This window comes from Anopheles ziemanni, chromosome 3 (genome assembly GCF_943734765.1).
Source record: "Anopheles ziemanni chromosome 3, idAnoZiCoDA_A2_x.2, whole genome shotgun sequence".
Taxonomy (NCBI): Eukaryota; Metazoa; Arthropoda; class Insecta; order Diptera; family Culicidae; genus Anopheles; species Anopheles ziemanni.
Genome location: NC_080706.1, coordinates 832,968 through 845,354, shown reverse-complemented (window position 1 = coordinate 845,354; position 12,387 = coordinate 832,968). Strand labels below are relative to the sequence as shown.

General features: G+C 44.4%; 3 protein-coding genes across 3 annotated transcripts; 2 read left to right on the top strand and 1 right to left on the bottom strand.

The window, feature by feature from the left end:
• Nucleotides 1–197: 197 nt before the first annotated feature.
• LOC131286154 (tubulin alpha-1 chain) lies at nt 198–2,473 on the top strand. The gene is made up of 2 exons (XM_058315045.1): nt 198–314; nt 982–2,473. Exons 1-2 carry the CDS (start codon nt 312–314, stop codon nt 2,329–2,331), a joined length of 1,353 nt encoding a protein of 450 aa, XP_058171028.1. The 5' UTR covers nt 198–311; the 3' UTR covers nt 2,332–2,473.
• Nucleotides 2,474–4,175: 1,702 nt separating this feature from the next.
• On the bottom strand, nt 4,176–11,011 carry LOC131288994 (uncharacterized). The gene is made up of 5 exons (XM_058318183.1): nt 10,805–11,011; nt 9,224–10,721; nt 6,575–9,154; nt 5,296–6,507; nt 4,176–4,883 (listed from the first exon to the last, which is right to left on the bottom strand). Exons 1-5 carry the CDS (start codon nt 10,919–10,921, stop codon nt 4,186–4,188), a joined length of 6,105 nt encoding a protein of 2,034 aa, XP_058174166.1. The 5' UTR covers nt 10,922–11,011; the 3' UTR covers nt 4,176–4,185.
• A 481-nt stretch (nt 11,012–11,492) lies between these two features.
• On the top strand, nt 11,493–12,364 carry LOC131289648 (histone-arginine methyltransferase METTL23). The gene is made up of 2 exons (XM_058318945.1): nt 11,493–11,649; nt 11,762–12,364. The coding sequence occupies exons 1-2, from the start codon at nt 11,530–11,532 to the stop codon at nt 12,362–12,364; spliced, it is 723 nt and encodes a 240-aa protein (XP_058174928.1). The 5' UTR covers nt 11,493–11,529.
• Nucleotides 12,365–12,387: the final 23 nt, after the last annotated feature.

Sequence of the window (12,387 nt, the reverse complement as noted above, 5' to 3'; positions counted from 1 at the left end):
AAAGATTCATTAACATTTCCAGATTCGTATCCCAAAAGATTCGTGAATCTATCTGAATGAATCTTAGGAGAAAGATTCATAAGGCACAACACTAGAAATAACGGTCGATGCTCTGAGAAAGAGCGTCGTTCCACTTTCGAGCTGTTCCTCTCGATGTTATATATACGTGGAACATCGTCGATGAACCATTCATTTCTGTTTGTAAGGCGTCCTAGTAAGCTGCTACAAGCGGATTGTCTGACGAAAAGTTCAATTGAACTAAATTTCTCAAGTTTTTCTCTGTGAAGTGCTAATCGACCGTATCAAGCAAAATGGTGAGTAAAAGCCTATTCATAAGAATTTTGTCTGAATAATACATCGTGTGAGCCATATCCATTGAAACAAGTAAGGGTGTCTCCGATAACCTTACTTTTTCATCTTCCACGTCATCCGCCGGCAGCTGGGTTATTAAATTGAAAATTAACCCAACGAATGGCATTTAGCTCAACTTTTCGGTTAGAAAATTGTTTGAGCGCAGTGAAAAGTCTCTAATTTGTCCTAATTTGTAGGATTTTTTGAGGTCAGTAGAAAGGGCGTTGGCCCAATCGATTTTTCCATCACGCCCCATGTTCCTGGGCATGAGTCATGCGTTTTGCCGCATGATGACGCCATCTTGAATTTGAATGAAGCGTCGGCTCCTTTGAGGCATCAGCATTGAACTTGATTATCGGAAATTTAACCAAGTATTTTCTCTGCTTTCGTACGCCTAACCTGGGCAAAAAGTCGTTATGCTCATTTATTGCAATCTAGACTTTTAATCAGAATAGGCAAAAGCAAAAAGTCCTTTTATTAATTCACATCTTGGTCTTTTACTATGACCACGTTGTACTAACGAGGGATGAACAACCAAATCCACGTTTTATTAAAATGGCATTCGAATCAAGCTGAGAAAGCACAGCATTCTACTTCAAGTTTCTAAACTATTCGTTTCTTTTTCTGCAGCGTGAATGTATTTCCGTACACGTCGGACAGGCTGGTGTCCAGATCGGCAACGCCTGCTGGGAGTTGTACTGCTTGGAGCATGGAATCCAACCGGACGGTCAGATGCCGTCGGACAAGACCATCGGTGGAGGTGATGACTCGTTCAACACCTTCTTCAGCGAGACTGGCGCCGGCAAGCACGTGCCCCGTGCCGTGTTCGTCGATCTGGAACCCACGGTCGTTGATGAGGTGCGCACCGGAACCTACCGCCAGCTGTTCCACCCGGAGCAGTTGATCACCGGAAAGGAAGATGCTGCCAACAACTACGCTCGTGGCCACTACACCATTGGCAAGGAAATCGTAGATGTTGTGCTGGACCGCATCCGCAAGCTGGCTGACCAGTGCACGGGCCTGCAAGGTTTCCTGATCTTCCACTCGTTCGGAGGTGGTACCGGATCCGGTTTCACTTCCCTGCTGATGGAGCGCCTGTCGGTGGACTATGGCAAGAAGTCCAAGCTCGAATTCGCCATCTATCCAGCCCCTCAGGTGTCGACGGCTGTCGTTGAGCCGTACAACTCCATCCTGACCACCCATACCACTTTGGAGCACTCTGACTGCGCGTTCATGGTCGACAATGAGGCCATCTACGATATCTGCCGTCGCAACCTGGACATCGAGCGCCCGACCTACACGAATCTCAACCGTCTGATTGGCCAAATCGTGTCGTCGATTACGGCTTCGCTCCGCTTCGACGGTGCCCTGAACGTCGATCTCACCGAGTTCCAGACCAATCTGGTGCCGTACCCGCGTATCCATTTCCCGCTGGTCACCTACGCCCCGGTCATCTCGGCCGAGAAGGCGTACCACGAGCAGCTGTCGGTGGCCGAAATCACCAACGCCTGCTTCGAGCCAGCCAACCAGATGGTCAAGTGCGATCCTCGTCATGGCAAGTACATGGCCTGCTGCATGTTGTACCGCGGAGATGTGGTGCCGAAGGACGTGAACGCTGCCATCGCCACCATCAAGACGAAGCGCACGATCCAGTTCGTCGACTGGTGTCCGACCGGCTTCAAGGTTGGCATCAACTACCAGCCGCCGACCGTCGTGCCCGGTGGCGATCTGGCCAAGGTGCAGCGCGCCGTGTGCATGTTGTCCAACACCACGGCTATTGCCGAAGCCTGGGCCCGTCTGGATCATAAGTTCGATCTGATGTACGCCAAGCGTGCCTTCGTGCACTGGTACGTCGGAGAGGGTATGGAGGAGGGTGAATTCTCCGAAGCCCGTGAGGATCTGGCTGCCCTTGAGAAGGATTACGAGGAAGTCGGCATGGACTCCGGAGAGGGCGAGGGCGAGGGTGCTGAGGAATACTAACTTTCTCACGCCATAACGCACTGAGCAAACAAACAGATGAAACAAACGGGTGTATAACAAATTAAACTTTGGATTCTCCCGAAAGTTTCTTCTGAACGAGAAAAACAGGAAATGATCTAATAAATTATTTCTGTAAATGAGATTCATCTTTGTCTTTTTCTGAAGAGTATTTGATATATTGAGAAAGAAATTGTCTGCCTTGGTCACGAGTCGTAAAATGATCTGAACTTCACCATATGGATGCGTGAGATTACGTCATCGTCTTAGTCGTCGAAAGAGAACGCTCGATGAAAATCTTCAAAACCATGTAGGCGAAGTTGAGTCGAGTCGATGGTTCATTTAGGGAATTTATGGCACAGATGTAGCAAAACTCGTAGTTCTTGAAGATATTACCATTTAAGGTGTGTCTGGTGAAACGCAACGAATGTTCCATGTAGAGTCGCGTATGGTGCGATGGTTCATCGTAGCCTACGCACTCCATTCATGGAGCTTACCAATTAAGGCGTCATGGAACGATGGAAGTGGAGATGTCTGACTAATAGATTTATTTTTTCCATTCCCTCCCTCAGCGGCATACTTATTTGCATCCATTCCGTGGATTTGGTCGATTTTGTGAGTTAAATGCACTCACGGTCAAATAGAAGCAGTTAAATTTAATACGCAAGAGGCATTAGCTGAAATAAATCAATATTTATTGAATCGCTCACACGTGGTTATAGTGTAAGTATTTTAAGTCTTATATTTAAGACCCTTTCTGATAGCATAAAACTAAATACCGACGTACGTTGTTATTATGAAACTTCACCAAAAGTAAATGCAAAAAATCGCACCGTCACAACTTTAACTTTAGTTAACCAACTGAAGTTATGTTAGTTCGTCCTAATTTTTCCAGCACAAAACCGGTGACTGTGCTTTCAGTGCCACATTTCGATCGTAACACAATTCTGTCGATTTTTATCAAAAATTATCCCAACACACACCTATCATATGAACTCTAATCTACTCTACAGCGGTGTAAAATAAACTGCTGTTTATCGAGAAAGTCAAACATTTTTTTACAGAGGAAACCTTAACTCTCAGAGATCTTAATTAACACGTTGAGGTAAAAAGAAGGGCAAACACAAGCGCTGATTAAAAGGGCCGTTTCATTTCATTTTTCCCGGTGTCAAAAAAATAAATCTTTTATAATTCTAATCCAAATTTGATAATTTCTAACACTACACGCACTCTGGGACTCGTTTTAAGCGATAGCGTTAGTATCGTGTTTCCCTTCTCAGTAAACTCCTTACCAGGATACAGAGCATTGAGTATCGGCTTTCTTAAAAACTACTTTGTACAACGCAACCTCACGTTGGCGATAGTTTTTTATTTGTTCGAATCCGCTTCGTTTAATCAATACTTATCGACGTTTAAAGACGGCACGTACGAAGTTACCGAGTTCACCTTCGAACAGTGCTCGACATACAAGGATTTATTGTATCCTTTTTTATGCTTTGCAAATATTTTGCAGGCAAATGTTCATAATAGTATCGAAAAAAATTATCGAGAGAAAAGAAATAATAGAGGTGGTAGAAAAATTGGAAAAATCGGTAAAAACTGATCAACACTTCCAAAGTAACTTGATTATTAAAACAGATGTTCATAAATAAAATTACAGACATTTGTAGTGTGTCTTGACTGTACACTTTGAAAATAGGAAAATCCGAGTTGGTCGAACCAGTCACACCAGCATGAATGAATCAAACGGGACATTTGGTTGAAGGTTGAAATTGCTCCAAATCACGCAAACTCAAGGCACCTCCTCATGTAAAATTGTCAACTTCGTTAGCTCGTCTCTGTTTTTTTTTTTTAACTTTAACCTTGACTCGTACGTTTCTTGCGCCGTAAGTGCTTTCGATAACCCTTACCATACCAGCCTGGTTTAACCTTCGGTTTATGTGCCGTACTTAGAACATTAGTAGTATTGATCGGTGTACCCGGGGGGTCCCCATCGATAGGGGGTACGCTTTCGCTTTTCGTTCGCTTCGTGACCCGTGAGATACTCTCCGAATCATTCGACCCATCCGTACTCTCCGGCGTTTTCCGTTTATGTTCCTCCATCATCGAGATCGCGGGGTCTTTCGATGTCGAAGCAGGTGGAATTGGTGCATTGGTGTCTGCACCATTCGGCGGTTCGGTATTTGGTTTTTCGCACTCTCCATCGGAAAAATCGCAACACTCGCATATGACCACCTTCGTGCGGTGAACTGACTTTACAGCAAACTCGGCCGGCTGCGGTGGGTAGAATTGGCAGCTATATTTGGAGTAGTTTTCGAAGCAAAACTTACACTCGACCACCAGCGGTTGCGGGGGTTCGAGTTTGATGGAACTTCCACCCCAAAGGTTCACGTCCGGCGGAGGCGGATGGATTATGCTGTGAAGGCCAGAGTAGGCGTAGTTGACGTCATACCATTGAGGGAGATTATGACCACTGTTTACGGTGCTCGTTTGCTGTTGCATCGCGGCCTTGCAGTAGTTTAGGATGCGCTTGTACTTATCCTGCGGTGAAATGGCTGAAAGAAGCAAAACAAAAAAAAACTGTTTTTCTAGAACTCAACACTTGATTTGAAATGCTTAATTTTCATTTCATTTCGCAATTTCCTACAAATAACTCTCTTCGTTAGTTATTAACAAAATTGATTATAAAAACCATGTTGTCATGCATGATTCAACGATCACGTTTGGCTTATTACACCAGTTAACATGTTTCTATATATGTTTGTTCACTGAATCCCAAAATAAACGACATGGAACGCTTTCTTACGAGGCAAAGAAGCGTTACGTGCTTTTCGACAAAACAATGATACTGATTAAGGTAAGTGAAGTGGCTCAATCTTTGCGGTTTTTCTTTCGTTTTGATAGTGTGTAGTTGCATTTCATTCGCAAAACTTAAAAAAAGGGGTTAACATAACTGGATAGACTTACTTGACATCGTACTGTTTCCGATGGTCGAAGCAAATGACACTGGCAAATAGTTGATGGGAGTCGAAATCGTCACTATTCGACTCGGGGCCGTTGTTGTTGTCACACATGCTGAAGACACGATCGCCTCGGAGCCCAAAGTACGTGCTGTCTGAGGTTGGAAGGAACTGGTAGATGCCTGCAGGGATGTTGTTTCCTCGGTGGCTCGCTTCTTTTTCTTTTCCGGATGTTTAATGTTCAGAAATTCGGGTTTGCGGCGAATACGGAAGCTCCGCGAGCGGTTCCCTCCCACTTCCCCCGTCGTTTCGTCGCTTTCATCCTGCGATGGATTATTGACCCGTCGGCGCAGTCGTTTCGAGATGGTGTGATCCACGGTGGTATCCGTGTCGGAATCGGTCTTTTCCGGCGTCGTAAGCTGCTTATTGATGCGTGCCGATTCAAGGCGCTTCGAACGTCGTTTTTTTGATCGACCCTCCTCGTCTTCGTCTGTCTGGTCGTCAGATTCGAGCCGTAGGTTTTCTGGTGTATCGGGATTCGTCGCAACACTTGTGGTGGACGTGGTTACAACATCTTTTGGCGTCAGCAATGGTGCACCGGTGTTTACTGGTTGTCCCTTGAGGGGGCTAGTGAGAAGGACCAGATTGGCGGCCATTCCAAACAGGTTGGGAAAAGGATGATTTTTCATAAAATAAGCTGCCAACGCACCGCCAGAAGCTAGTCCACCCTGGAGCGGTGCAAACGGTGGAGCCGGCCTTTGGTTAGGTTGAAGAGCATGTGCTAAACCCATATTGGCGACCCCCCCGATCCCGTTCGCCGTGGGACTCATCAAGCCATTAGCGTAGGCATTACCCGAAGATGCTATCTGTATGATGGGTTGATAGGCTTTCTGGTTTTCAGTGGGACTTTCAACCGCTAGTGTCGAGTTCGTAGTACATTGCGGGCCAACATCCACCATCCTAGTTGCCGTTGCAGCAGTCGTTGGAGCGACGGCGCTAGACGTCGGAGTTTGTTGGTTGAGAGGTGTCGCCATTTTGGTCGCTATTTGACCCGAAACATGGTATTTGAGATGCGATATCAATTTCAAAGCGGGTGGATATCCGTCGGCGAATTTTGGCGCAGCTTCGTACAGCTCCAAAAGAGAACTGTTGCTCAGCACAACTTTTACCATTTTTTGACTTTCCCGGTGTGAGCAAGATTCTGCAGACTGGTCACTTTCTATAATGAAAACAGAGACAATAGAATGTTAAGTTGATTTTTTAGGCAGTTAGCGATTTTTACTAACTTGTTTGTTCGTCAGTAAACGCTTCCATTCCTTGGGGTTTGTCTTGCAAATGACATGGTGAACTTTTTCCCTCACTAATAAGGGACTGGTTGTCAGTTTCCATCAACTCTACATCCGTTTTGCCTTGCGTCGACTCATCTTGGCTGTTGTAGTTCATATCTTCTTTTATTGGTGCATCACATTCACTTGCAAACTCAATATTAGTTTCACAATCCATACTCTGTGATTTCTTGTCAGAGCCGGCTTCTGCATCCTTCGTCGGGGAGGATTTTTCGTGAGAGATCTCAATGGAGGCATCAGTATCCACGACAGAGCATTCACGTCGTTCTTGTGATAGGAGGTTATCATTTTCATTGTTTTCAGTACCCAGAATTTCTGCATCGCCATCAAACAAGGGTAAAATATCTGCTTCCAATTTTGCTTCAATGTGATTCGACTTTAGTTCCTGCTCTATCTGCTTTTGATCTGGTCGTTCATCCAATGACGGTTGATTCTCGCAGTTTACGTAATGTCGGTTAGAATATTCTTGAATAGGATGATTACATTTTGCCTCACAATTGCTTTTGCAGCTTTTTAACGGCCGGCTTTCAGCTCCAATTACTTCCACTTTACATGGTTCAGAATCACCAGGCAAACGATAGGGAACATCTTCTGAGAGTTTTAATGATTCAAATTTGCCTGCTGCTTCCACATCTACAATCGACCCAGCTTTCTCGTCTTCTGTTTCAGCCTTTTGCTCATATTCCATTTCACCATTCTTTGCAACCGAATATTGTTTTATGCCTCCAGAATCATCCGAAAATTCATCAGGGATTTCATATTTGCGCCAAGAGTATTCACTACCCAAATCGATTTCCCAACTTGTTTCTAAACTAATAGACTGCAGATGCCCTTTCTCATCATGCAATTGATCAGTTACTGTTGCTGACGTGATCGAGTTGCTCATCGAGTCGAGTCTTTTCGTGTCGTTGGATGATTCTTTAGCAACTGTACTTTGCAGGCTTTCATCAAAAGTTTTCAATGGCACACACTCGTTCACATTTCGTTCGTCACCGGTAACTGATTGTTGTGTTATATGTTCGGAACCGTTTATCGATTCTTCGGGCCTATCACAATCCTGGGCGTGAATATTATTGATATTGTTAGTCGAGTTCGTGCAGGATATATCACTGGCTTTTGGCTGGTCCTTTATGTCGTTGATATACTGATGATTGGGTTCTATACTGTCCTGTTTAAACAGATCAGCTTGAATTAGTTTCTCATTTGACTCATTATTACGCATGTCAGTTGGTGTAGCTGGCTGTGCATCGGTTAAAGTAGCTTCTTTCGACTCGTTAACCGTTTTGTCGATAGCTGCCTTGATGCAAACTGTTTTGCATTCGAGTGTATCCGGTTTTATGATTTTCATCCTATCATCATCACCGTTATTTTGATCGGTACGTCTTTCTACCAAACATAACTTCGTCTGGTCGGTGTTTTGAACAATCCTATCTCGAACAAGGATTTGATCTGTTTGCGCCTCATCCAAGTTTGCAGAAATGAGTATGCCATTTTGTACCGCTGGATCTGAGCCTATCGGATCGTTTGAGGGATATTGAGCATCGGTCGTTGTAATACTTGTTTCGATATCTGCGAGAGAAACGGATTCATCTACACGACAAAACTCATTACCGTAACCAGTAGGCATATTCAAATCAGTGTTTTCCGTGTCCGGATTAGTATTTGTCTGTACTGTACAAGTTTGTTCCACATGTAACTTGCTTGTTTCAATAATCCGACCTTCTAATTTGCTTGCTTCTGCGGGATTCATCTTTTCATTCATTGTAATTGTTGACACATTTGTTGCCTCTTCATTTTTATCTAGACTTTTACATGAAGAGTCTTCCAATAGTGAAATGTTCGTTGGTTCCAGAATTTCTTCCGGCTCTAGCTCCTTTTCACCTGATTCAGGATGACTTATTACAGAATCACTTTCTTGCTTTAGTGAGTGCTTCATCTCACAGTCGACTTCATTTTGAATGTTATTTTCATGAAGCACAGTAGTCCATGAACTGCATTGCGATACGTCTGTGCACTCTTTTTCATTGCTTCCGTTATTTTCCAAGAGACCACCATTGTTTGCATCCATGTTAACCAAGCCTTGTTGTGTGCTTGTTGATGTTATATTAATTGTGGTCTCGTCATTTGTTTTACATACACTTTCATTCATATTTTGCAACAGTTTTGCTGGCAGGCTGGGGCATACCTTAATCGGATCGTCTTGTTCCAGTTTCATGTCTCGGGAGGTGTCCAAAGGACTTGCTGTTGTTACTGATGATGAAGCTGCCGGAGCGAGATCTTTCTTACTGATTGACTTTAACGGGTCGGATTCCGTTTGCTTACGGTGTTGTTGTATCGGTACTAAACATGGCGGATTACTAACGATCACCGGTTTGACGATGAGTTGTATCTTGTTACATTGCGGCAGTTTGTTTTCGGTCTCCACTTTCACAGCGCCCTGCTCAGAAGCATTCCCAGTTAGGAAAGGTTTTTGGACAATCGTTACACCGGGCTGTAACAGTAGAGGCATAGGAACTTGCACTGAAATTGAATAATATAAGATAAAGTTAGTAAATTACTAAAATTTTTCTTCTTTTTTCGCATAATTACGTATGGTTTCCGGTGCTCCACTAGGGAAGGTAGTTTTTTCTTTGCTGGAAGTTTGGTGATTACTATTGCCTCTACCACTGGATGCACAGCCGCCGCCAAGTGAGGACAGATTGATCGAGTTAAGCACATGTCTAAGATTCCCAAACAGATTCGAGGCCGTGTCTAGCTTAATTATGTTTAGCGGTGCAACAGACCTTGGTTTAGCCGCACCAGTCGGCTCATTGCATTCAACTTTTATCTGCTCATTGACAATTGCAGGCGAATTTGAGCAAGGAACTAGGGGTGGGAGCACAGTTGGTCCTCGTGCGACTGAATTAAGCAGCATATTATAATTGTTGGTCATTTGTTGTTGTTGATGTGCATGAATCAGATTGTTCAAATACATCTGTTGAGCACTTGCACCGACGAAATCGGGGGGTTTTATCTTAATTTCAGACGCGCTTTCTGCAGGAGGCTCTTTTTTGATTACATTTTCCGTTGTAGTTTCCTCTTTGGTGGCAGCTGCCTTTTTGAGCATAGGTTGCGATGCTGTATGTTGCTCGTCGGGATGCAACAGGGTGGCATGGGCGAAAATAGGATCCTTGAAGCGATCGTAAACCGGGACCTCGATGTTGAGATGCTTCATGACCAATTGCATCACCTCGTCGCAGCGGCCGTTTATTTTAAGCGTCGAAACCTTATCTTTCGGTGTCCACTGAAGGTTGATGATGAAAATCTTGGGCCGTTTTTTGATTGGCCGATCGGTGGCCCACAGCCACGTGTACTTACGCAGTACTTTCAGGCTCGATCCAATGCAAAGAATCAAATCAGTCTTCTCGGTGTGTGGCGTTACGCCAGCCCAGTTCAGTGGCCACTTGAGCTGGCCACGCTCGCCAAAATGCACTATTGTGTCGATCAGGGGTCCACCGCATCGCCTGCATCGGCGGTTTGTCTTGTGGTAGTGTCGAGCGGTAAATTGTGTTGTATCGAACAGACGCCAGTATTCTACGTTCGGTTTACACTGCTTGCATACCTCCACGTACATATTACCGTGTACTTCGGAGAGGGACAATCGTGGAAGCCCCGAGCGAAGATGCAACCCATCGCAGTTCTGTGAAAGTACATGCTTCAGAATTCCTCTCTGATGCAGCTCAAAAAGAGCCATGTGTGTAAAGGTTGGATCGGCGAGGGAAAGGTCATATTCTCCGATGTCCTTTCCCTGCTCGAGCAACGTCCATATTCCCTTGCTTCCACGATAATCGGGTATTTTGGCGGAAGTGCTGATACCGGCACCGGTATAGACTATCAAATGGTTGGCTTTTTCGATGGCCTGCGCCAACTTCAGCGCTTTTCGTTCAATTACTTCCGGTTCATCTTCGGTCTCCAAAACCCGCTCTTTGTACTCGACATTGCGCTTACGACGTTCTAGGATTTGTTTCACCACTTCTGGCTCGCTTTCCAACAGACGTAAATCCTCTGCTGTCCGTTTGGTTTCACATTTGTTCAATACTGCTGCAATCTAAAAAAACACAATTAACCCAACCGAATAAATGCTAAAGTAGCAACTTGTTTTAGCTTGTGCGCTCAAACATAAACACTTACCTTTCGCCAGGAATCACGTTTTTGTTTTTTGGGACACTCTTCTTTCGGCGGGGACTTACGCCGTCGAGTTGTGCCCTGTTCTAGTATCGCGGACAGCGTTAGCCCTTTCATATGCATTTTACAGGCAGGATTTTATAATTCCGATTTGAGCATCACAATAATTGAAGCTAATTGCTTTTCCTCAAATTGACTCGGTCCAAGCCGAAGAATTCCGCTGAAAATCCTTAAACTGAACCGCAAGATCTTTAATTCGAGGCATTAGCACAAACATTGCGTAGTATTTCACTGTTCGGTTAGTTTGTTTTCCATTAAAACGAAATTTTCACTTTAAATTAATACATTTCAGCAAATCCTTTTTATCGCAACAAAAGCCTCGCGACAATGACAGCTATCCAAGCAAAATGTGTTTGATATTTTTCTATTATTGTTTACTTATTTCCTGCTCTAGCTGCTGTGGCAACAGACTATAGAGCTATCCTGCTTTAGCTTTATTTACAGCAACCAGGAAGGGCAGTGAGATACCTACAAATTTCATTCAGCTTGAAGCTAGGTTTTTATCGTTCAACCAAATTGAAACCAGTTTCAATGTGTTTTTTCGCATGCTATGTAGCGAGGAACTGTTTTGATTTGTTTTAAACTCAAGTTCAACTCGAGCTGTGTATACGAATTGCTTCCATTGCAGGCGGCACTTGGCGTTCTTCATCGCAATTGCAGTTTCGCTGAAAATGACGAAATTCCAACAAATGGAAAACGATGGCGAACAGATAAAGAGGTTTGTTTTTGGAAGCAAATCCCAAAACGGTACTCAAACCAACGGTGAAAAATTAGAAATACTGATACCTGAGGTAATTACCTGAAATTAATCGTATAAGCTTACTTTGTTTACACGATAGTGTCAAAAACGAAGCTTTCGTCACACACAAAACAGAAAGATATAATTTAGCGTTTGCGTTACAGCTTCCACTGCCCGGATATTCCTTTTACACCTGGCCTTCGGCTCCAGTACTGGCGTGGTTTCTGTGGGATCGGCGGCACTCGTTGGTCAACAAGCGAATACTGGAAATTGGTGCCGGAACTGCGCTACCGGGGATACTTGCAGCCAAGTGTGGTGCTCACGTAACACTCAGCGACTGCAGCACGCTGCCGAAAACATTGGAACATATTCAACGGTGCTGCCGATTGAACAATCTGCTTCCAGGTCCTGGCAAGTCCATCGAGGTCATCGGTCTAACCTGGGGATTGTTTTTGGACCAGGTTCTACAGCTCGGACCGCTGGATCTTATACTTGGCTCGGACGTATTCTATGATCCGTCCGTGTTTGAAGACATTCTAGTGACCATTTCGTTCATACTTGAGGCGAATCCTGCGGCCAAGTTCATCTGTACATATCAGGAACGAAGCGCAGATTGGTGCATCGAAAATCTGCTCAAAAAGTGGGATCTTGTTTGTTCGGTGATAAGTTTGGACAACCTCAGCGAGGATGTCGGTGTAGATCCACAAGAATTGATGGGAAATCACACAATTCATCTGTTAGAAATAGTGCGACAAACAGCAGCATAGGTATTACTGACCATTTTGCAGTG

What these genes read in the sequence shown, in the direction of transcription:
- LOC131288994 (XM_058318183.1), bottom strand. Translation starts at nt 10,921, where the DNA reads ATGCATATGAAAGGGCTAACGCTGTCCGCGATACTAGAACAGGGCACA. An exon ending in AACGTGATTCCTGGCGAAAG is followed by an intron (nt 10,722 to 10,804) that starts GTAAGTGTTTAT and finishes GTGTTTTTTTAG; the next exon opens with ATTGCAGCAGTATTGAACAA. An exon ending in CGGAAACAGTACGATGTCAA is followed by an intron (nt 4,884 to 5,295) that starts GTAAGTCTATCC and finishes TGCTTCTTTCAG; the next exon opens with CCATTTCACCGCAGGATAAG.
- LOC131289648 (XM_058318945.1), top strand. Translation starts at nt 11,530, where the DNA reads ATGACGAAATTCCAACAAATGGAAAACGATGGCGAACAGATAAAGAGG. An exon ending in TAGAAATACTGATACCTGAG is followed by an intron (nt 11,650 to 11,761) that starts GTAATTACCTGA and finishes TTTGCGTTACAG; the next exon opens with CTTCCACTGCCCGGATATTC.